Below are 23,145 nucleotides of genomic sequence, written 5' to 3'. Positions count from 1 at the left end.
TGCTGGAGGCTGCTCAGTGAGGAGCTGCTGCAGCCCTCATCTTGCCTCTAGGATCTGGGCTCCCCAGCCTTGTTACTTGCAGTTGCTTGTGCGTCTCCATTTCAACCAGTCGAAAAAGTAAAAGTTCATGATCACTTGTTTTACTAACTGAATCCTTTTTCCCCTCTTTTATTCTGCAAGTAGCTGTTCAAAAACATAATGCTTATATTTTCCTCTGGATTTGTTTTAATCTTTTAGACATGCTTCGTCTATCTACAGTACTCCGTCAGATAAGGCCAGTGTCCAGAGCACTCGCCCCCCATCTAACACGAGCATATGCAAAAGATGTCAAGTTTGGAGCAGATGCTAGAGCTCTTATGCTTCAAGGAGTAGATCTTCTAGCAGATGCTGTAGCTGTCACCATGGGGCCAAAGGTAATGGCAGATTTTGCGTTTCTTTGATGTTAACACTTTGACCTGGTTGAAAACATCATAGTAGAAAACAGTTGTTAGTTTTCCCTCGGTAGAGCTGCATGATTACCATCTGCAGATCTGTAACGCAAAGATGTGGGGGTACGGACAGGCTACTGCAAGCAGCCATATTCTCATTTTTGTCACGTGAACCATCATGATAGTGTATGTGCTTTTCATAGTAACAAAGTAAAATGAATTGGATCGCTGTGAAAGGTGCAGTGTATTTGTTTAAACATGTTGAAGGTTAAGGGGATGTGCGTAATAGATTACCATGGCTCAGTTGATAGTCTGTAACAATGCAGTAAATAATTTAACTATCTAGATCATAAGGTGGGTTAATTAGCATGTGTCTTTTTTTTTTTTTTTTAAACAAACTATGGTTTTGTATTACTTTACCATTTAGTATTAACAAGGTGAAAGAGACATCGACAGTGTAATGTTGAGTTTTCAGCTGACTGGTAAATGTTATCAGCTGAAGTGGAATTCTGTGGCGGTGGCATTCATTTATGCTGCTTGTAGGACAAAACATAGTGTATGATTCCCTATAAGCTTTGGGTCGTTTGGAAAACTAGCCACTGTATTCTGCATAGTCATGCAACGTGCAGTAAGGCTTGAAATGAGATTCCTTTTTAAGGAAGAGACACTGATTTTTTGGGGGCTTGTAGGAATGTCTGTTCCATATAATAACAGCATATGCATGGTAGTTCTTCTCAAGGCTGCTTGGCCTCTATAAAATTCATTCATGTATTTCTTGCACATTTTTCTGCTCCGTTAGCTTTATTCAAAGGCAAAAACGCCATAAGCTGAGCAGGTGAAGGTTAAGGAATAGAGACGTCCGCAAGCTGTGGCTGTTTTCCATAAAGGAACAAAGTTTAAGTGTAGTCAGTTAATTTAACTCCTGTTTTTTTGGATCAGGCTACTTCGTGAATGCCTAAGCACAGTTTTAATGCACTGGTTAAAGGGCAGTTGCTGATGCAACTTACTGTAACCTTGTGGGTTTTTTGTTCCAGTGTTGTTACTTTATCTGCTGTTCTCAGTAGAGATTTAGGGATTGTACTGTAATGCCTGATTCAGCTTTCAGCATTTTTAAGAAATATCACTCTGGTGAGGAAACTTCCCTTTGGCACTGTTCTGTATGTAAACAAATGTGATTTGCAGTCTCATGCAATCTTTTGATATTGCTGCCAGCATGATGATTACTTTGTCAGAACTAGTTGATGTGAGTGCTTGGATTCTTGATATGCAGGACCATTCAGAATGCATGTGTATTTACTGGTGGTGTTCCTTTTTTCAGAAACACACGTAAAAAGTGTTTGTTGAGCATAAATCCTTTTATGTGATCAGATACAAGTAGATGCTGTTGTGCCGCTTTCCTCATACCTACCAAACAAACATTTGGAATAAGACCATGTCAAAATAGAGAATAAAATTAAGTAAACCAAGGAGAGACTACATGAGGAATTCATCAGTAGCAGGATCCTCCAGAGAGTTTTCTTACTCTTCAACCAGTTTTAGATTTCGGAGAAGTGCAGGTCAAATAAAATAGCAGTAAGAAGTCAGATAATGCACTACATTGGCATAATTGTTTTGTAGCAATAGCAGTAAGAAGTCAGATAATGCACTATATTGGCATAATTGTTATGTAGTGCAGAATTAGAATTATGTGAACTCACAAGTTCAGCAATAGTAACTGAAGCTTAATGGGTTTTTTGCAGCTTCTAGGGCCAGTTGTACTTCGGAAGCAGTGTAGCCTCATGCATGGCAGGAATCCCAAGTTAGTTAAATCATTGAGGCAGATGTGAGTGGGCTCTGTGCAAGCGAGGGACAGAGTGCACTATAGCGGTAGCATGCTGTATGGGAGTCCTTAGCCAGCTTCTTGGCACATGCTCCAAACTCTGGTTGAAGCTGAAGCTGTGCTGGCGTGTGGTCAGCTTCCACGGTGTCTCGGCAGGAGCCAGCCTGGTCAGCTCTGAGCTGGACCTGACAGGCCGGCGGGGGACTTGTGCAGGGTCAGCCGGGAGCGACAGTGGTGAGGTGGGGCAGTTGCTCTCACTTCCCCTCTTCCAACAGCTCCAGCTGCCAGGATAGCTAAAGAGTTCCAGGGCAGCAGCGGACCAGAGGCGGCTCCTTGCGTTTCTGCTGCCTCCAGCTCAAACTGGAACATTATTGATTGGGGCAGCTTTTCAACCTATTGAATTCATCTGGGAACAAACAATCCTCTTGTGAAGGTGCATCTGCCCTGTGTGGTCCGTAGTTTCCCATATTAACTGTGCCTGTATACGTTGTGTAAGATAGTCCAGCTTTTTAGTTGAATGCAAGTGCGGGCTAAGAGAAGAAAGACTTGTTAACTTGCAATGTTTGAGAAATTATTGCAACACTTTAACACAAATTTGTTAAGTATTCTCAGTTCTCTTTGCTAATCACTAATAAAGTTTGCAAGTCTCTGCTTCCCCCCCCCGCCGAATGTGCAACGAATTGAGCTTTGTATTACTGTTTTTCAATCACTTTTTATTGTGATTTGATGGAAATTTTGTAAATTTACTTCATTATATTGCTGTATTTTAATTTTAGGGGAAAATATCAGTGTTAGAGGGAATCGCTTCAATTATTTTCCTCTGTAAGGCGGGTCTTATTTTAGTTGCAGACTTCTGAGTCTGTGGTATTAAGTATTATGGCTGGGGAATGAAGCCTCATTCTGTGAAAGTGTAAAACCTTTGAGCCATTTTTCCAGTTTTGCAGAACCTTGGTAATGTGTGTGCTTGAAAAAAGTCCCAGCTGAAAGCTCTGTGCAAGGTGATGTTCTGCTCAGCTGTGGCTGTTCAAAGGATCTTCATCTTCAGTTGAACTCTTAGAGTAACATGCTGTGGATTATGTGGCTTTGATTTAATACTTGTTCTTTGTCACCATAGGGAAGAACAGTTATTATTGAACAAAGCTGGGGAAGTCCCAAAGTGACAAAAGACGGTGTGACAGTAGCAAAGGCAATTGACTTAAAAGACAAATACAAAAATATTGGAGCCAGGTTAGTTCAAGATGTTGCCAACAATACAAACGAAGAAGCAGGAGATGGTACTACTACTGCAACGGTACTTGCACGTGCTATTGCCAAGGAAGGCTTTGAGAAGATCAGCAAAGGAGCTAATCCAGTAGAAATCAGGAGGGGTAATTTTTTTTTCCTTTGTTTCCAATGTTTAATCGTTGTCTTTTTAGTTTTCATATCCCAAATTTGACTGGCTTCCTGAATAAGTTGCCTTCTTTTTGAAGAGCCACAAAAAGCTTTATATGAAGAGCAATGCATAGAGACCCACTTGCTTCTGTTACTTTACTTACTCTGAACAAATCTTCATTTTTCTGATCATTTTACTATTTTATATGCAGTTAACTTGTTCAATTTGTCATAGGTAAACTCCATTTAAACCCATTTCTGCATGTAATTAATTTCTGATAAGCATACAAATTTACTGGTGCTGTGTAAATAAATTTGCCATAGATTTCGATCATGACAGAAAGTATGTCACACCAATTCCAAAGAATTATCCATGTACAAATGTGACAGTATGGAACTAGAACTGCCAGTCACTTGTTTTTGAACGTTCAAGCTTGGTGCATTTTTGCAATGTGGACTTTGGTTTGAAACTTAACTTGTTTGTGGCTTTTTTTTTTCTGTGCTGTATACTTTGTTTTGTTCACTCACGAGTATTCCCTTCATCTCTAGGGGTGATGCTTGCAGTTGATGCTGTCATAGCTGAACTGAAGAAGCTGTCTAAACCTGTTACAACTCCAGAAGAAATTGCACAGGTAAAAAAAAAAAAAAATTAAACCAACTTTTTACGTAGCTATTCTTCAGAAAAAGTTTTGTGAAGTTGGGTTTAATGGAGGTAGGTTATGGGTATATGACACCTGAGTATTTTTCTTTACATATCAAGATTCAGAGTATGTTTCGTTGAATGATCTTCATGGTAATGCTTTCATTTTCTTGAAATGAAATTCCCAGTATTCTGCCTTCAACTACACTGCTAAAAGTTAGTTCAGAAGTAGGTAGTTTTTCTCATCTTCAAGTTTTATTCCAAAATGTGGTCTTAAAACATAACTTTGTGTACTTGGGAAGAATTGACGAGAGCAAAGATGTGTTTGTGGATGGGAGGTGATGGCAGACTTCTGGGAGTGTTGTGGATCTGCTGTGGGAGGTTCAGGTTGAGGTGGGTGCCCGGCTGGGTCTCAGGCACCGGGTGTGTTGGCCTTCGTGGTGTATTTCTCTCCCTGCCGCAGATGGAGATGGCCTGCATGTGCCGCATGAGCCCAGCGAACGGGATCTGGCCCCGGGCTTGAGCTGCCCAAGAGCCGTTAGCCCTTCTAACAGGGTTCTTGGATCCTGGTGTGGGTGTGCTGCAGGCAGCTGCCCTGTCGTGTCAGAAGATGTGAGAATTGAAAACGCTTATTCTGACTTTCTTTATAGTGAGGAAACGAATCACATGTATTGTGAAATGAGATTAAATGGCTTACTGTTGCAGGTTGCCACGATATCAGCAAATGGAGATCAGGAAATTGGCAATATAATCTCTGATGCAATGAAAAAAGTTGGACGAAAGGGTGTAATCACTGTCAAGGTAAGAACTGGCCAACGTACAGACTAAGTGCAAAGTGACTGTCTCGTCTCTGGTTAGGACTGGCTTTTGTGGCAGGTGATGTAGCTGCTGCGGTATCCCACCATAATTCCTCCCTCCCCAGCTCCTTTAGATCAGGGTTTGATTGCTGTTCCCTCTTACAATCGTTTTATTTTGAATGGGGAAGCACATAAAACTGATGCATGGTGCAGAGCTTTTCATTCTGTTGTGCATAGTATGCTAAAAATATACTCATGCTCTTGGTAGTAACTAAGGGATCTTTAATGCAGACTTTCTTGCATCTAAACAGGATGGAAAAACTCTAAACGATGAATTGGAAATCATTGAGGGTATGAAATTTGACAGAGGCTACATCTCTCCGTATTTTATTAATACAACTAAAGGTGAGTTAACAATAACACGTGTCAAATACCTTACAATGGCTCTTGTAAGTTAGAAATAATGGTACCTGTTACAAAGACTCCACAATCTGTTATGCTACGTACCACGGCAATAGGACCGTGGGGTCCTTCCCCATCAGAAACTTTTAACTCTTGGTAAAAACTTGTAGTCTGTGGGTTTTTTTCCTTCTCTGCTAAATGTGGACCATGTCCATGTTAACATCAAGCTCTCCCTGCAACACTCCAGAACAATGTAGAAGTGAAAGTGGAGTCTTGGAGAAAACAATTTGTGTCTCCTTTTTTAATGCCGTTGAAGAGCGCAACAGTTGCTCTAAAGTAGCTCCTTAGGTTTAAGAGAATGCTTGATACGTTTTCATAATCGGGTAGTTCAGATAATGCACGTTGTTTCTGCAGGGCAGAAATGTGAATTCCAGGACGCTTATGTTTTAATCAGTGAAAAGAAAATTTCTAGTGTACAGTCCATAGTTCCAGCTCTTGAAATTGCCAATGCTCACCGCAAACCTTTGGTCATTATTGCTGAAGATGTTGATGGAGAAGCCCTCAGCACTCTAGTCTTGAACAGGTGAGGCTTAAAATCCATACTTTTGGACAAATACTGCTTTCTCTTTTTTTGCGTTTTTATTCCTTTAAAAGGATGCATACAAAAGTGTGTATTTGAATTTGCTACAGTGTAGTGCTGTTGTCCGTTCTCTTATCAGTACCAAAGAAACAGCAGCTTTTGTACATAGCCATACTTTGCATCAGTTTGGACAGAATTTCAGTTGTTTCCTAACTACCTTTCTGAGCAAAACCAACTCGGTTCATGAAGGTGTCTGTTTGCTTGATTGTTAGAGCTGTACTGGAATAATTGGTTTTAGTAATTAGACTCATTCTCTGAACACATGTGGAATGTTGCTCTCTGAATTCTTCTCTTCAGACTGAAGGTTGGTCTTCAGGTTGTTGCTGTAAAAGCACCAGGTTTTGGTGACAACAGGAAAAACCAGCTTAAGGATATGGCAATTGCTACTGGCGGTGCTGTAAGTAATGATGTTTTAATTGGCTTTTTGCTCTAAGAAATGCTAATGGTATTTAAGGAGGAAAAAACCGGATATTTTTAGGTCCATGGCTTGTATTTGCTGTGTTGCAGGCTATGTTCTGTTCCTTCAAAAACGTGACAGTAACTAATGTTTGAATCTTCATATTTTTTTAAAATGCGGATATTGATCGTTGCTGTGTCATACAGCCCTGACCAACCACGAGTACTGTGTCCTTTTAACTGGCTGAAGTTACACACAATTTCCTTGCAGTATTTAGGCTGTTAAGGGGAAGGAGGAATATCAAGGAAATTTCTTGGAAATAGCAAAGCTTTCTTGCCACCTTATAAAACTGTCTCATAATTTCCCAGACTCGAGTATGGCAACTACAATTCTTGTAAATGTTTGGAATAGACTGGGTAATTTTCTTTTGTACTCAACTTCTCAAATGGTTAATGTGCTGATGAGTGTCCCTTTGTGCTGCTTTTCTTGCACACTTCAAAATCACAGCATGAGACTGGGATCCAAAGGTGGTTCTTGAAATAAAACTTAGTGTTTAAGCTAACTGGAGCACAAAGTAACAAAACCAGCAAACTCTCTTCCGAAGTCAGTTTCGTGCCAATATTTGTAACCTCTTGAAACACGAGGAGTTCTCTGTAAGGCAGCTCTGCTTTCCAGGCACTTTGTATCGGTGAGTTAGGTGAGTCAGTCACAAATGAGGAATTGGCAGCTCCCTATCCCCTGCAGGCCGGTTTGTGCGGTACCTGTGTGCCTGGGCTCTGTTAGGAGAAGGAAGAGTTTTGTTCAACTTGGCTGCAGTAGTGTGATTATTTTGCACTGTTAGCTGGCTGGATACATTCGTGTGTCTATAAATAAAAAACTAGCGTCTGGAGAAGCTGCGAATTCCAACTTTTCTTGTAATTTGTTTCAGGTGTTTGGAGAAGAGGGCCTGACCCTAAATGTGGAAGATATTCAGCCTCACGACTTTGGTAAAGTTGGAGAGGTCATTGTGACAAAAGATGACACCATGCTTCTAAAGGGGAAGGGTGAAAAGGCTCAAATTGAAAAACGTATTCAAGAAATTATTGAACAGCTAGAAGTTACCACAAGTGACTACGAAAAAGAGAAACTGAATGAGCGATTGGCCAAACTCTCTGACGGAGTAGCAGTATTGAAGGTGAGAAGTTAAACAACTTAGTGCCAGTCCTTTATTGCTAATCTAAGTTACTACAACTAAAACTGTGTGCTTAGGCTTCCTGAGTGCTGGGGTACAGAAGAACACTGCTGGTATGGGAGAGCATGGCAGAAAGCCAGAGCCGGTTAATGACTCAAGTTGGCTGTTTAATTTTGCGGCAGCAGTTCCATAGCCAGCAGCACTCTCCTGCCCAAGCTCCTTGACATGTGGCTTGCTTCTAGGTGGGTGGCACAAGCGATGTGGAGGTGAATGAGAAGAAGGACAGAGTTACCGATGCGCTGAACGCCACCCGTGCTGCTGTAGAGGAAGGCATCGTTCCAGGCGGTGGCTGTGCGTTGCTTCGCTGCATTCCAGCATTAGATGCTTTAGCTCCAGCCAATGAAGATCAGAAAATTGGTAAGTAAATTACTGGAATGTGCATGTGGAAGTGTTCAGAATAGACTTTCTTCTGTCCTGAGGCTTTGTAAGATTAAATACAGATTGCTTTCATCGAGTTTTTAGTGACTTGATCTTTAGAACCTCATATCCCCTTGGCATGGCGGTCTCTGCTTTACAGTGGGAAGGAGCTTTCACTGTGTCCCTGACTTGGATGTGAACGAACCAGTAACAAGGCAGCAGTACCCCCCGCAGAGAGTTGCAAACTGTTAAAGGCGAGTTGTGCTGACCGTTACAGCCACTGCAGACAGACATAAAATCTAAGAACGCTGAAGAGATTGTGCGGCAAATCAAATGGAAAAAGGCTTTGTGCCACGTTACAATAATGCTGCTCCTGACTACCTTTTGCAGAAGGAAAACTAAAATGTGTGTGAATATCCTGCAAAGATTTCTTTTGTTGACAAATGTCAAGTAGGAGAGAACTTTTTTCCCTGGAATTGATAAAAATAGCTTATGTTCTTGCTCAGGGGTTTCTCTCTCTGTGTTGATCTCCAGCACAGGAAGGCACGCCTTGGCAATAGAAGCAGCGTATGCAGCGTGTAATCCTAAACATCCTTTTTCTTACAGGCATTGAAATAATAAAGAGAACACTGAAAATCCCAGCAATGACTATTGCAAAGAATGCAGGTGTTGAAGGATCGTTAATAGTTGAAAAAATCCTGCAGAGCCCATCAGAAGTTGGCTATGATGCAATGCTTGGGGACTTTGTAAATATGGTAGAAAAAGGAATCATAGACCCGACGAAGGTAACCTAAAATAGTCGTAATGCTCAGCTGTCCTTCCTCCCAGCTCACGTGATAGTCAGCAGGTACTGAGTTGTTCCTTTCCTATTTTTAGGTTGTGAGAACTGCTCTGATGGACGCTGCAGGTGTTGCGTCTCTCTTGTCAACGGCAGAAGCAGTGGTGACTGAAATTCCTAAAGAAGAAAAAGAGCCGGCAATGGGAGGAATGGGTGGGATGGGCGGAGGAATGGGGGGCGGCATGTTCTGATTCCTGGGGTGGGGATGCATCATGAGCTGTGCTGTTGAAGACTGACAGTTCTGACTTTAAAAACTTCAGATGTCAGCGCAAGAGGGTGGATAGTGACTGAAGTGAGGCTGGTGTTTAAAAGAATCACTGTAACCATCAGTTACTGGATTTCATTTAACACACGTGTAATTGTTTACAGTCATTGTCCATGCCTACAGATAATTTATTTTGTATTTTTTGAATAAAGACATTTGTACATTCCTGATAACTGGGTGCAAGATCCATCTACCAAGGTCCTGATTTAAACTTAATTAAGGCACTTGATATTCTGTTTTGGAATTCATGGGTGCTTGCCAGTACTAGGAAGAACTTGGAAGCCACTGTGCGTGAGACTAGACAATTATGTACAAAGTAGGCAAATATACAGTGATGTGACCTTTATGTAATAAAACAAACTGCTCGAAAGTTACGAAATGTATCACCTTATTCATCTGCACACAAAGCCATAGTCATGGGAGAACCGTGGCAGCCTGCTGCTTCTAAGATTTACTAGAAATCTGACACAGAGGCTTGGAAAGGACAGGCCCTTTCCCACCAAGAAACATTCCTTTGTCTAGAATGTTTCTCAGAAGTACAAGTGACTTTAATTTTGGTAAGAAATACCTAAGCTGGACTGACACTACAGTTCTTTAAAGTATTAAACAATGCTATGAAAACAAGGCACGTGCATTGACTTTATTTTGCCCTGTCTGTACCGCTCGTTCTGCCTGCTGCAGCAGGCCCAGCGCATCTTTTGCAGTACTGTGGGAGGGAAAGTGCCCCGAGGGTATGAAACAGGTAAGTTTTCTGCTAAGAAAGGGCTGCGGGGTTTTTTTAATGCTTCTCTTGCTCAGGTGCAGTATGTGGTTACCTCCTTGCCTTGAGGCTTCCTCCAGCTCTCTGGTTCCAGCTTCCACCATTTAGTTTGAATTATTTTGCACTAGATGCTTCTTTACCTGTAAAAACGACAGCTTGCTTTGCCACCTACTGCACTCTCTGACCTGACACAGCTAGTAACATTGATGCACAGTCTTTTCTGCCTTCCAAACTTCAAAACAACGGTGTTCCCAAACTTGTGCATGTTTCTGATTGTCTCAGCAAACAAAATTGCCTTACACCTTCTCAGTGCTTTAAAACGGACCTCTTCACCCAGCTGTCACTTTCCCCAGCTTCCTGTCTTTAATAAGAACTGCCCTTTGCAGATGGGGTGTGTGAAATTTCAATTGCTCTTTCTGGAAAAGTACCTAAAACTGGTCTGAAACTGCTTCAGGGCTGTCTCTGTGCTGAAACAGAACATACCTTCCTGTTATTTAATACGCTGTTCTGTAGTAACCACGTGGATTATGGACACTTTGGAGAAAGGACCAGCTTCAACACCTGGCCTGAAGCTTCACCTAATGTTAGCAAGGAATTTGGTAATGCAAGGCAGCGTATAGCCAGAATTTAAAATTTGTTCAAACCTCTCTTTCTTCAGAGACTGGAAAGAGAATATTAGCGTAAGGAATAGAACTACTGAAAATTAATTTAATCAAGATGGTTGGTACCATCATAATGGACTGATAATTAAATGGTAGTATGGTACTGGAAAAAACCCTAAGAACTACAGTTCAGCTCTCCATTGTGTGTTTTTTAGTGACAACTGGCCTTGGGTGTGCTCGTCTGCAGTAACTGGAGGACATCTTGTTCCCTCCTTCCAGGGAGGACAGCACTGCGGTACAGAATGTTGTGCCCTCGCTCTCAAAGAGGTAATGTGTATTTTGTTGGTTTGAAGTTGTGTCAGACCTGGGAGCTGTCTGCACTGGATGAGATGTACCTACCCTGGCCCCAGTGCAAGGTCTAACAGTGAGAGAGGGGCAGGTAGGCAAGTCCAGCCTGCCAAGCACACTACAAATTTGTCAGTGGCTGGAGCCCAGAACCCCTGGCTAGAGCTGAAACTGCAGCACTCGCATTACAGCACTCCCTGCACTGCGTGTGCCCCTTCCATTTCACTTCTGTAGACTCAAAGAGCGTTCAGGCTGTGGTGTTTTTTTCTGTTGCAGTTGCTGGTCAGAATTCAACAGCAGCTGGAGACTCCTGACTTACCCTTGTCACTCATTTGGATTAAAAGCACCTGCTACGCGATGCTTGACAAACTGTTCCATTCCCCCCACAGCTAGAATGTCAGTTTCCCTTTGCTTGGCCAGAGTTGGCCGAGTTGATGCTGTTATGTTCACACTGCTAACAACTTAAACTTGAGTTAATGTTACAATGCTGAAAGAAATCCGTAAGCTTGGGTAAGGCAGAACTTACGCTGTGACTACACAAACCATTTGGCAAGCTAATAAATGGCAGCCTAAGATACCTTGTGTTACAGTAGCTGCCAACTGTTACTGATAACGCTTTAAGTTGCACTTGATTGCAGCTTGAACATTCTATATACATCTATATGTATACATATACAGGTGTGTTTTGTACAGTATAAAATCACACACAAAGCTCAGATATGAAATAGATGCCCCAAAGGAGGAGCACGGCACCTCTTGTACAAATGAAGCGTACAAACAAGTTTATAATGGAGGTTGTTACAATTTTCCCTTTCATGTGTGATGAACTTCATGAAGCATTAGCTCCCGAGGTATGCTTGTTTCTGGGCCATGGAGTTTGGATGCTCTTCTTTCAAAGGCAGCTACCATCTGCTTTACCACTTCATCAAAAAACAGTGTGGCGAGTTTTGAGTGTAGAAGTGAACGAAATTCAAAAGAAACCTGTTTAAGAAAATAGAGAAGAATGTTTTTTCCTGTATCTACTGTTGTGGTAAAATGCTGTTGCAAATAGACAACTTCATTAAAGAATCTCCAGTTAGTCTGCAAGTGAGCTGTGGGAGAAAGAACAGGTAAAACTGAACTAGGGGTGAGTGCGTCTGAAGAAAAGCCTTACTCCTTGGTCAGAGGATTGTCTCCCCTCTGCAAGTGAGCTGTGGGAGAAAGAACAGTTAAACCTGAACTAGGGGTCAGTGTGTCTATGAAGAAAAGCCTTATTCCTTGGTCAGAGGACTGTCTCCCAGGGCTTTTCAATTAGAAGAATCATTTTGTTCAGTTCTCTGAGTAATCATCTCCATTTATCTGAACTAACTATTTTACTCAATAAATGATGCATCACAAAACATAAGCAAAAGATTTGGGATAATTAAAAGCTACTGACAAACAATAACTTAGTTGCTTTGCACACAGAATTCACTTGGGGACAAAACTTGTCTGAAGAAAATCCTGCATGGCAAGGCAGCAGACTTACAGGTAAGCTGGAGCAAACCCAAGAGGCATTTAAAAGCAGCTCGAAATAGTTACCTGTTAAATACCAACATTTTAAATCAGTCTTTCCATCTTGGGAGCTGTAGTTAAGGTATGTTCAAACAAGAGCAATTTACTGACTGAAGTTAAAAATTTGCATTTGTGTGCGCCATAACTCCTACCTTGAACACCTCCCACTCTCGACCTTCGCTGTCCTGACGGGCAGTCAGTGTCAGCACAGACATGCCGGTGAAGTCCTCCGTACCCAGCCCTCGGGCCTCCTGCTGCAGTGCTCAGAACCTAACTTCTACGTTTTCTTTTAGCTACTAATCTTACAGTTAAACTGAAGCTCCTGTAGTAGTTAACAGTTATAGCTTTCTCTGCCCTCAAAAGAAACAGTCACTTCTATGTTAAATAGCCTTGAATTATGCTTTTGCGCTGTGCTGGCCTTCGGTCTAGTTAAATAACATTCCCCTAAGGCTATGGAATCACATTGTTTTGGAATACACAGCTTCCCCAACTGATGACAGAATTTTCTGGAAAAGAAACAGGTTGCTCTCCTGCTATAGCATGTCTTTTGGATTGAGATTTAAGTATTTTTGTCATTCCTGAGAAATCACCAGATTAAATGCCAAATGGAGCAAATACAGCTTCTCTCAAGTTGCTTATGCATAATGCGTATTAACAGCGAAACAGTAGCACAGCAGTAATTAAACTACTTAGACAGTAAGCCAGGTGTAGCTGCATTTACATTTGCTTGACCTCAAGCATCAGTAAAATTAATGTGTCTTTTGAAAGTCTGAGAGTTGTCATGTAGAGCATGTGGAGTTCTGCAGAGCAGGGATAATGAGTTTTGCATTATGTTCAGTAACTATGTAAAAACTTGAGGTATGGTATGCATTTATAAAGTTTGCAGGTGGTAAAAATGGTGGTGTGCTTCAATCGATATACCAAATCATTTAAGAACTGAAACCAAACTAGAAAAGTTCCCTGCTGTATGTATATGTCTCCTGGCATCAGGCTGGCAAAACAGTGAAGCAGTAGCTTGTGGGAACCAGCATAACCCAAAACTCAAATTACATTTTCTAAAGCGAATGAGTATTTTCCCTCATAAATATTTGTAATAGCACAGCATGTTTTGAGAAGTTTGTTGTGACATGCTTATCATCCCTATCTGCATAGGCCCAGGGGCAAGGGACACAGCAGGTCACAACCAGCAAGGGTTAGAGTCCTTAAGGACTTGCCTTTGTGAGGCAACCCCCTGCTCAGCTGGCTAGGTTTGCCTCTGCTACCTCAAAATGGGGTAAGCAGTTAAGAAGTATCGATAGTGTTTCCCCAAGAAAGTTAAAAAGTCCATTTTAAGTCCAGTTTTGACTCCCTTTAGCTGAAGTTCTTGACTCAAAATGTCAAAAGGTGGCTTTGATGGGGGGGGGGGGAAGTTTTCCTCAGAAACTTTCCTCAGAAAGTATTTAGATTATTGGGTTTAAACACTTGCTTAATTCAAGTTTTCTCAACTGGTTTACGGCTTGGGTTAAAAGCTGGCTGATGTACTGGTCAGTAGCAGGAACTGGCATTTATGTGCCTGGAGAAATTCAAATACCATGAGCCAATAACATGCAAACATCGTTGGCAAATCCCATGAGAAATGTATTTTTTTGAGTGCCTATAGATTCATTTTTACTGTTGAACTGTATGAAGTGCAATAAGTTGAAAGTTATTAACTCAAGGAGATTAATGTGCTAGTTTACAAATACTCCAAAAGCCCTTTTTCCTATTTACAGAAGATAATTTTTAAAGCAGAGTATCCCAGTAGATGGCAGCAGGATCAACCCATTTCTGTGTAATTTTGTAGCCTGTTCTGAACCCCAGCTGTTATGGGCTCAATGCAACACCTACTCTTAACACTATAAAATACAAGAAAAAAAATGTGATGACAGGCTAAATAGACAAAATGGAAAAGCAATAACTTGAGTGGAAAACAACTTGTCTAGGAGTAACAGGCTAAATGAGATACTGGATTTAAAGAGCAATAGTCTTGAGCCACAGTGATATCCCATTATAGAGTAGAAAGACAGCAAAAATCTATCATACCAGTATTACAGAAGGAAGGAGTAAGACTTAAAATACATGAAAGATTAAAATTGGAAGCCAGGAAATTAAATAGACCAAACTGCAGGCCAAACAGGACAGATGGGAGAATACCTACTTTCTGGTACTGTAGAGTAATTAAAGGAAATTGCAAAGTATGTTTAGTATTTCTCCCTTTGTATTTGACTGTCTAAAAACTTCAGCATGTTTAGAATTGTACAGTGAGAGATATGGTGAGAGATACCAGTGCCTAGACTGTTTCATGACAGGCAGACACCTCACAGAAGACATGACTCAAAAGGAGACTGTAGTGGTTTCCATGTGGTAATGCTTGCAAATTTTTTTTTTTAATAGTAGTGACTAAAACTAACTTGTTTTCCATGCATATATGTTTCAAAAAAAAAAAAAGTACCAGCCATTAAAACAAACAAACAAACAATACAGTTGAAGATACTGTTTCTATGCCCTGTTCCAAGCATGTGGTAATACTCACTGAAAAATCCAATGTACATGTCCTTGGATAACCAGGGATACCTGGGCTGAAACGCCACACTGTTTCCAAGTGATTAAATAGTTTTCCATCCGTGCAGGATGCCTAAAAGAAAGTTTAAAACGTCAAGCTACAATTAGGCTTTTACAGATGTGACAAATTGGTATTACTGAAGTTTGCATTTGCATTTTGTTAGACAGTGGAGGTCACGGCATAGTTAAAATTATTCTTACAGTGCAGCCAGCATAAGATCCTATTTGCACAGTGTCATTTATGGCAAAGTAATTGAATCCCTTTTAAGAGAGAGGAAAAATTTTTGTGTTGAGAGTCATAAAACAGATCTCTAGCATGATGCATAGAACACCAAAATAATGCTAATGCTATATACCAGAATTTTGAACAGCACTGTTTTAAGCAAAGGATATGGATATTTACTGGTTTTAATTTTTTTTTTTCATTCCATGTATAGAATGTTTTATATACTGGTATATAGACTGGTAGTCTTGGGCTATTAGAATGCTTAGCATCAAAACAAACCTGATTGAAGACAAACGCCAAACATCATCTGTCACAAGATACTATTGTCACCAAGAGCTACCATGAAGTCAGTAAGACTAGACACTCAAGTTCATAATCAGCTTATACATTGGCTTTTAGTTACCAGCAAGCCATATTTAACTAACATTTCAGGAGTGCTTGCATACAATCCTACTTTAAAACAATAAGGTATTTGCAGTAGTTGGCTTCATAGTTTTCATGACAATAAGGTCCTTATTTTCACTCATTTTGCTTGTAGCACATATAGCTAATTTTGTACGGCTATATTTATAAGAGAAAACGATTGAAAGACACATACTTCAGAATCATCCAAATACATAATCTCAGTTGTCTTGGAATTTCTAGAGAGAATTTCTGTAACTTTTTTTGACTCTTTTTTTACAGGTCTTACTGTTACCACAAGCAGCTCTGCTCCAACAAGACTACCCATGATGAATAGGTGTTGCTTGTGGTTTGAAAGCCGTGGTAAGGTAAGCCAACTCAAAAACTAATCAGCAGCACAAAAATACCTACATTTTTCTGCCCAGCAATGAGATGCAGTGTCTTGCTACTTCTACAACAGAAAGGGGAGGAGTAGAGAGAAGATTAGACACAAAGAGCTGGGCTTGCTTTTCCTGCTGCTGCCAAAAGGGCAGGAAGAATGGGAAAATTGCCAGTGTATCCCCTTTGCTCCCAACCTTATAAGTAGCAAACTCACTCCGTGCTTTCCTCTGCGGCAAGAGCTGCTGCTACCAGTCTGATTTTTCCATTGCTCAAGCACTGCTGCCGTAAGCAACAAATCCGTCCTCATTTTGTCACCGCCAGTAGCCCGCTATGCTAGATCGCCATGCAAGCTGCCTTTGCCCAGAGTTATTTCTGAGGACAGTGAAGTAGTCCAAACACACAGTCGCTTCTCTAGAAATGTTCCTACAGTTATATGAACATAATGTAAACTTCTCGGAAAAATAATCCCAGGAGAGAAAACGCTAGTAAGTCTAGGAGGAGGAAATCTAAAGAAACGGTTCTCCTTGCCACTTTCATGATCTTTTCTGAAACAAGAAATCCTCTTTTGAGTGAATTAGAGGTAAAAAGTGTTGGTAAGCCAATCTGATAGCTATATGAAAGGAAGAAGCCAGTCTTGTCATGGAAGAGTAGAAAGGGAAAGCAGTCAGCATGTAAAATGCAGATTTTCCATTGTAGCGGTTCAACTTCTTTAAGAAAGGGAGAAAGATTTTTTTTTTTTCTTTCCAGAATCAGTAAGTACCTTGAATTAAAGGCACTTTGCATATTCCCTTTCCAATTCATGTCTCCCCTGTACTTAAGAAACCAGTTCCTGTTTTGAGCAGTGTCTCTTAAGAGGAAGCCTAGAAAAGAATAGCGAAATAGGATATCCAAACAATTATCTTCAACTGTAGCAATCAACTGTTGTAATTCCACTAGTTCTTCCAAAAAATAGTCAAGATCTGCCACATGAAGGGAGAAGCAGTTTTGCTGTAAGGAATCTGTTCTGAGCTGTTCCTAATCAAAACAGATTTGAACGTATAAGGCAAACTAGTTAGAAGATCCAGACATCATTTAAAATTTCTCCTTTGACATTTTTCTTTTAATTATTGCTCTTGAAAAGCTGAAAGGAGGAGAAATACAACTGCTTCTCTTCTGAACAAATTAATTCTAATAAATGGACTTTAAATCCACTCTTCTATCTTCTCATCAATACACTCAATAAGAAGCTCTTCAGCCGATCCTACATTTAAGTTTAAGACTTCTCGTATTAGCTAGTTAAAATTGTCAGAAGAAAAGTAATGACAGATACCAATTTTGCTAAGGCATCAGAAGCTATGGTTGTCAAAGATAACTTTTAAGTCAGTATTAATTTTGCATTTAGAGAGGCTTGGACAAAATTATACCAAAACCAAACAAAAATGGTATACCTTCATTAATGGCTGCTAGTTTCTCCAGCAAAAGGAGATTAAAAGGCAATTCTCCCCTACCCCCCCTGCCATTTGGCAGCTTATGTTTTAAAAGCACATTCAAATTCTCTCCAGTTAACCTGAGTCTTTAAACAAGAGCAACACAAGTTTTGAGCCACACAAAGCATTTCCAGCATCAGTTTTGTTTTAAAGTACCAGTGAATTATTTTAATTTCAATAAACAAAAGCTACAGCTAGAAAGAAAAAAAAAGAAGTTACCTTAACTAAATGTGGTCTCACTAGGGTAACAACCGATGTATACCTCTCTACTACAGGAGGGAATCCTATTTCCAGCTGTGCTTTGCAGTATCCAGAGCGCTTCGATAATATATCTGACTTTTTACACCAAGGAACAAATAGTTTGTAATTCTCCACAACAGCAACAACTTCATACATTTCCTGCATAGAATACCTGGAAACAGAAATAAGAACATTAGTTATAATGTATTTTAACTTCAAATTCAATATTAAAAAGTTTCAAAGATGGTATAAATGGCATGGGCAGTTTGGAAGGTGAACATACAGTCACCTGAAAACACTACCACTGTTTTTGGAAATTAAAAAGAGAAAAAAAAGTAATAAATTGGTAAAAGTCTTTGCATAAAGATGCAAACCAGCACACAACATCCAGCAGTAAAGTTAGTGAACAGTGAACCTGGTGTCTGCTACTTTCTGCAATATCAGATAAATATGCATACATTTCAAATGGAAAAATAGTTTTTCCAGCACAGCTCTGTCTTCATTTAGGTAGATCTTAGACATTCCAGATAAGGAATCCACACTTGATGGCTACCAAGAAAAGGTGTATCAAAACTAAAGTACTTTATTTCATAAAGTTTAAATAGAGGAACACTACTTTCCTTATTTTAGCCCAAATAAAAAAGCTTAATTAAAAAATACATGCAATGGAAAAACCTCACAGCACCACAGAATGGCTGAGGGTGGAAGGGACCTCTGGAGGTCATCTTGTCCAGCCCCCCTGCTCAAGAGGATATTGAAATCATATGAAGGAATATGATGGCAACATTTTAGTTGATTCTACTGTAACGTGGCAAAGTATTACGTAGCTATGGTTTTAAATTTTTATTTCTGACTCAGAAAAAAATTGAAGCACATGCTTAATTCCATCTGTGTTTAAAATGAAGCATATGTTCAACAGTACTCAACAGCAAGTACTATTGGACAAAGGCTCTTTTTAAGTGACTATGCAAAATCTGTTGCAGTTCAAGAACTATCACATAAATGAATGTTAAGCATAGTCAAAAAATTATGCTAATAAACAAATAGTTCATTCTATTGTGGATCAGAGACTGGGGGCAGATGCCAGTCTCATTAAATTAACTGGAATTTTCCCCACTAGCTTTAAGGCAAACAGGATTTCAAAATCTTTTTCTATGTGCCTAAGTTTCTTCCTCAAAAAACAAATTATTTTCCTTCTTTTAAAGAAAGAAGAAAATCTTGAGAAGTGAGAAGTACAACGTAATGTATGTGCAAACATTAGCATGTATTTGGGACAGAAGGGAACAAACTGAGAGTTTTCACACCTGTTGGTTTATTCCCATTTCACCAGATGAAATTAATAGTGTATTCTTCCCTTTGAGGGTTGTTTTTGTTTTGTCATGGAATAGAAGGGTTATTTCTGCTGTTTCTTTCTATGGGACAAGAGTTTTGGGTTCCTACACTTTTTATACTCAATTTCAGACTGGAAAAGCCTGATCTCTACAAATTCTGAAAGTCAAAACTCCTTCCTAGTCTCCATTTGAGCAGAGTCATAGGGGCATGTGTCTTCAGGGATGCTCAGTCTTTGAACTTCTAGCGTTTCAGATTAATCACAGCAAACATAAAATCAATAAGCGTATAAAGTCTCTTTCCACACTTCTATACAAACCCTATAATTCTTCTTTCAGAATATTCTTTTCTTTTATTTACTAGTGGAGCAGCAATGTTGAAGAAAGTTCTTGAAAAGGTATGGCTCATTACAGGTACTTGCAAAGGAGAAATTCTGGTCATCAGAATACCACAAGAAGCCAAGTGCCTGAAACAGTGAAAATGCTTTTAGATGTGTTTCATATCAGCAAAATAAATAAGAACACATTCAGGTGAGACAAACAATCTGTTGTAGAACAGTCCAGAAAATGTCACATTCAGATAGAAAAACAAAGGCTCATAACAGTATACAAACTATTAAAAACACAGGGGGACTTTTTTTTTTTCCTTAGGAGAAACTAAAAATAGCCCCCAGTCACGAGAAAAGTAACTGGCAGAGTAAAATACAAAGGCCCCCATTAAATATTGGCTTCATGGCAGCCTGAGTTCATGTACAAGCCTCATATGCACTTAATTTGCAGAACAGGCTTTCTTAATAGCAAAATCAAGGCATAGTCTGCAATACTTTACCCTTTTGGAATATGCAAAGAAGAGAAGGGTCCACCTGGAAGTACAACGTTAAACTCTGCTATAATCCCTCTGCTGACGTCCTTGTCTTAAAAGGACAGTTTCATTTTGAAAGTCCTTTCAGAAAGTGCATTGTTCACCCAGCTTTCAAAATTTCCTTTGGAAAATCATGCAAAACCTTGGACACAGTGTTTTCATAAATAAAACATAACAAATGACCTTTAAAAATGCTAGTAATTCTAAGATTGCACCTCAGTGCTCTCTGTTTGTGAACATCTACTCTAAAATCTAACAAATATTCATTGTGATTAATAGGTCTGTTCTGCTAAATTACTGATTTTGCCCAGATCAAGTCAGCTAGGATGCAAAATGCTACCTCAAAAGCTCTGATTTTTGGCACCAGGAAGTTAAAAATGCCACTATTTGCTGTCAATGATTCTACAAACATAAGCTAAAGAGCAACCTAAGTCTTTTACTGTCCTTTCTCTAATTAAATAATCAGGACGGTACTTCTGGATTCACATAGTCAAAAATGGAACCAACCTTCCCCCCTTGGCATTAGGATTGTTTGGTGGTTTGTTTGGTTGTTTTGGTGGTTTTTTAAACACAATGAACAGATAGATGCATTTTTTACTAACCACCAAAGTAGTCTAGCAAATTACAGTTACCAGTTTTAAACAATTATTATTAACAAGTTCTTTAAAAAGCAACATAACTTCGAATTCTAAAGAAACACAGTAATAACTGACCACATTAGCTTATATTAAGAGACAGGCAAAGAATAAACTGGTATTGAGTTTAGAGGAAAATAATCATCAACAGCAGCTGATTAGAAACAATCTGTGCAGACCTTTTAAAAAAGAAATAAGCAACTGTGATACGAAGCAAGATGACTGACAACACAGATTGTAATCACTGCAGTTGAAAAGGAATTATTTAAGATGGGATGGAAATATGGTGTCGAAATTAAGAAGGAACAGGTTGACTTTAAAAGTCTTTAGACAGCAAGCTCTGCAAACGTTTGCAACTGTATCGCAAGGGATGTGGACATAGTCCAGTTTTTTCCGCACAGACTGGACAAGACTGTTAAGGAAAAGCGTTGCTTTGACAGAAACGCTGGAAGGGTGCCAGTAACATTGTAGCTGCCTCAACCAGATTCATAGAAAGTGTTCAAATGTTTGGACCAGACCTCGTTCTGGAGAGCTAATTTAAATTACATTCTCCCTCTGGGGCTACATGTAGTACACAGTCCAAATGAGTTGCCAGGTCTCTTCTCTTGGTTTGTTTTTTACTGTAATGCTATGCCAGTATATTGTTTCATACCATTTTATCTAGACTTGTTTCAGCTACAAGGCTGAAAAACAATCTCTACAAATAATCTTTTAGCTGCTGTTAAGGCGATGTCCTTTTCACAATTATATTGCCATTCAAGGAAGGCAAGGTTAAGAGAGGTTATAATGCTAACAAACATGGTGAGAATTCATCTCTCTCCCAATTTTATCTGCAGAAATACAGATGCTATGAGAATGTGCTGGGCTCAGTCCCAGTTCAGGAAAGCATACCTCTCCAAGAAATCACAAAAGCACAGATTTCAGTGGACCGTCACACATGTTTTTGTGAACCTGATCAAGGCTACAGAAGAAAAGCCAAGTCCATCCTAGAATTCAGACACACCTACCACCTCTGTATTTATCCTCTGACGGTAACACAACCATATCCGCTCGTACTGCTCTTACTGGCATCATTCAATTCCTGCCACTCGCTGCTTTCTCTCTAAACACTCGGGCACTGATCACAGTATCACCTGACTTCCATGACCTGAAAAGGAAGCATTTACTGGTGTATGGTATACGTACATAAGTGATCTATATTCAGTGATTATTTTTAATAGCTACAAAACTTTCTAAGCCTAAAGATTAACATATTTCTGAAAAAAGGGATCTCGAACTCCTGACTATAAAGACTGAAATTAGCGGTAAGAGCATGCCAGGGCAATTGTGTTAACTGTTAACTTCCGTAAGGTTAGCGATATCTGATGGCCATTGTATTGCGAGACATGAGTTGATCTCATTCACATTCTTTGTCAACAGCTGTTTACATCCCAGAAAATGAGCGTTGCCAACAAGCGTCCTCATTAGCATCTCAGTCTGACTAAGCACAAGAGACTAATTCACCACCTGAGTCCTTGAAGTCTGCTATTCAGCACAGTAAGGGGTCCGCCGCAGGTACAGAATGTACACCAATGTACACCAACTGCAAGATGTGAAAGGATACCCAAGCTTCAAGGCTACAAATCACACAGCACCATTTTGGATTCAGCTTGCACTTGCTTAAAACCAGCTGCCAAGATTCTTGCAGCTTACACTAGAAACGTGTTCAAACTTAGGTTGCAACCAGTTACTTAATGAGTTTCCTTATACTGCACACCCTTCCCAGTAATTGATTTTGCCCTCAATTCAGGACTTTAATGTGTTATTTAAAAAATGGCAATTTCATTTACCAGGATTGAACTATTTTAATGTTGCAAACACATCCTAAAGATTAAAACACAAAGGATATACAGTAAGAAACGTGGTCCAAGTAAGATGACATTATACCACTGCACAGTAACAATTACGTCAAATGACAGCTTGAAATTTGACATCATGAACCAATCTCTATTCCACTTTTTCACTGTTTTTATGAGGATGACAGTAAGGCTTTGAATTTAAAAGAAACACAGCAGCACTACCATAACAGTAGTAACAGGTGAAGCTTTTTTCCTCCTCTTTAAGATTTTCAAATTACACTCTCTCGTCTGCTTGTTCTTTTTCTTCCAGCTACCAGATCAGCTCTTCTCCCAAAGCATATTTTGTTTTTCAAGTTGTTCCAGCCAGCCTTACATGTGATCGGGGGATAAGGAACTTGTTGCGTTATCTGAAGTGGAAAACATCTGGGCGTTTTACTCAGTTTTTCATTTCTTTTATGGATTGCTCAAAGTTATGCAACTGGCTCAAGCAAAGAAGAGGCAAGTTTATAATCTGAAAACCGTTTGTTATTCCGTCCACACCGGCTGTGTTGAAAGGAGCCAACAGCGACCGAAGCTGAGGGCACCTCGGCCGCCCCCGCGGCACGCGGAGCCGGAGGGGACCTGGGAGTACCTTCCCTCTCCCCTTCCCCAGAGCCACCAGCTTCCCTCTGCGGCAGCAACGGGCCAGCGCCACGCTCCCGCGGGCGCTTCACTCTGGACCCTGCTGAGGGACTGCGCGGCTCAGGCGGCCCCACCCCGCCC

General features: G+C 40.1%; 2 protein-coding genes across 2 annotated transcripts; one reads left to right on the top strand and one right to left on the bottom strand.

Moving 5' to 3' along the window:
* The first annotated feature begins 235 nt into the window (after positions 1-235).
* HSPD1 (heat shock 60kDa protein 1 (chaperonin)) lies at positions 236-9,809 on the top strand. Its single transcript, XM_009582801.1, has 11 exons — positions 236-413; positions 3,362-3,614; positions 4,168-4,250; positions 4,964-5,059; positions 5,367-5,460; positions 5,872-6,040; positions 6,395-6,494; positions 7,423-7,668; positions 7,908-8,082; positions 8,689-8,867; positions 8,959-9,809. Exons 1-11 carry the CDS (start codon positions 240-242, stop codon positions 9,109-9,111), a joined length of 1,722 nt encoding a protein of 573 aa, XP_009581096.1. The 5' UTR covers positions 236-239; the 3' UTR covers positions 9,112-9,809.
* Positions 9,810-11,569: 1,760 nt separating this feature from the next.
* On the bottom strand, positions 11,570-19,518 carry COQ10B (coenzyme Q10 homolog B (S. cerevisiae)). The gene is made up of 4 exons (XM_009582800.1): positions 19,369-19,518; positions 17,700-17,892; positions 14,977-15,078; positions 11,570-11,873 (listed from the first exon to the last, which is right to left on the bottom strand). Exons 1-4 carry the CDS (start codon positions 19,488-19,490, stop codon positions 11,706-11,708), a joined length of 585 nt encoding a protein of 194 aa, XP_009581095.1. The 5' UTR covers positions 19,491-19,518; the 3' UTR covers positions 11,570-11,705.
* Positions 19,519-23,145: the final 3,627 nt, after the last annotated feature.

The sequence above is a fragment of the Fulmarus glacialis genome, unplaced genomic scaffold (assembly GCF_000690835.1).
Source record: "Fulmarus glacialis isolate BGI_N327 unplaced genomic scaffold, ASM69083v1 scaffold14068, whole genome shotgun sequence".
Taxonomy (NCBI): domain Eukaryota; kingdom Metazoa; phylum Chordata; class Aves; order Procellariiformes; family Procellariidae; genus Fulmarus; species Fulmarus glacialis.
The sequence above is the reverse complement of the archived record's forward strand: the minus strand, read 5'-3'. Positions and strand labels throughout refer to the sequence as shown.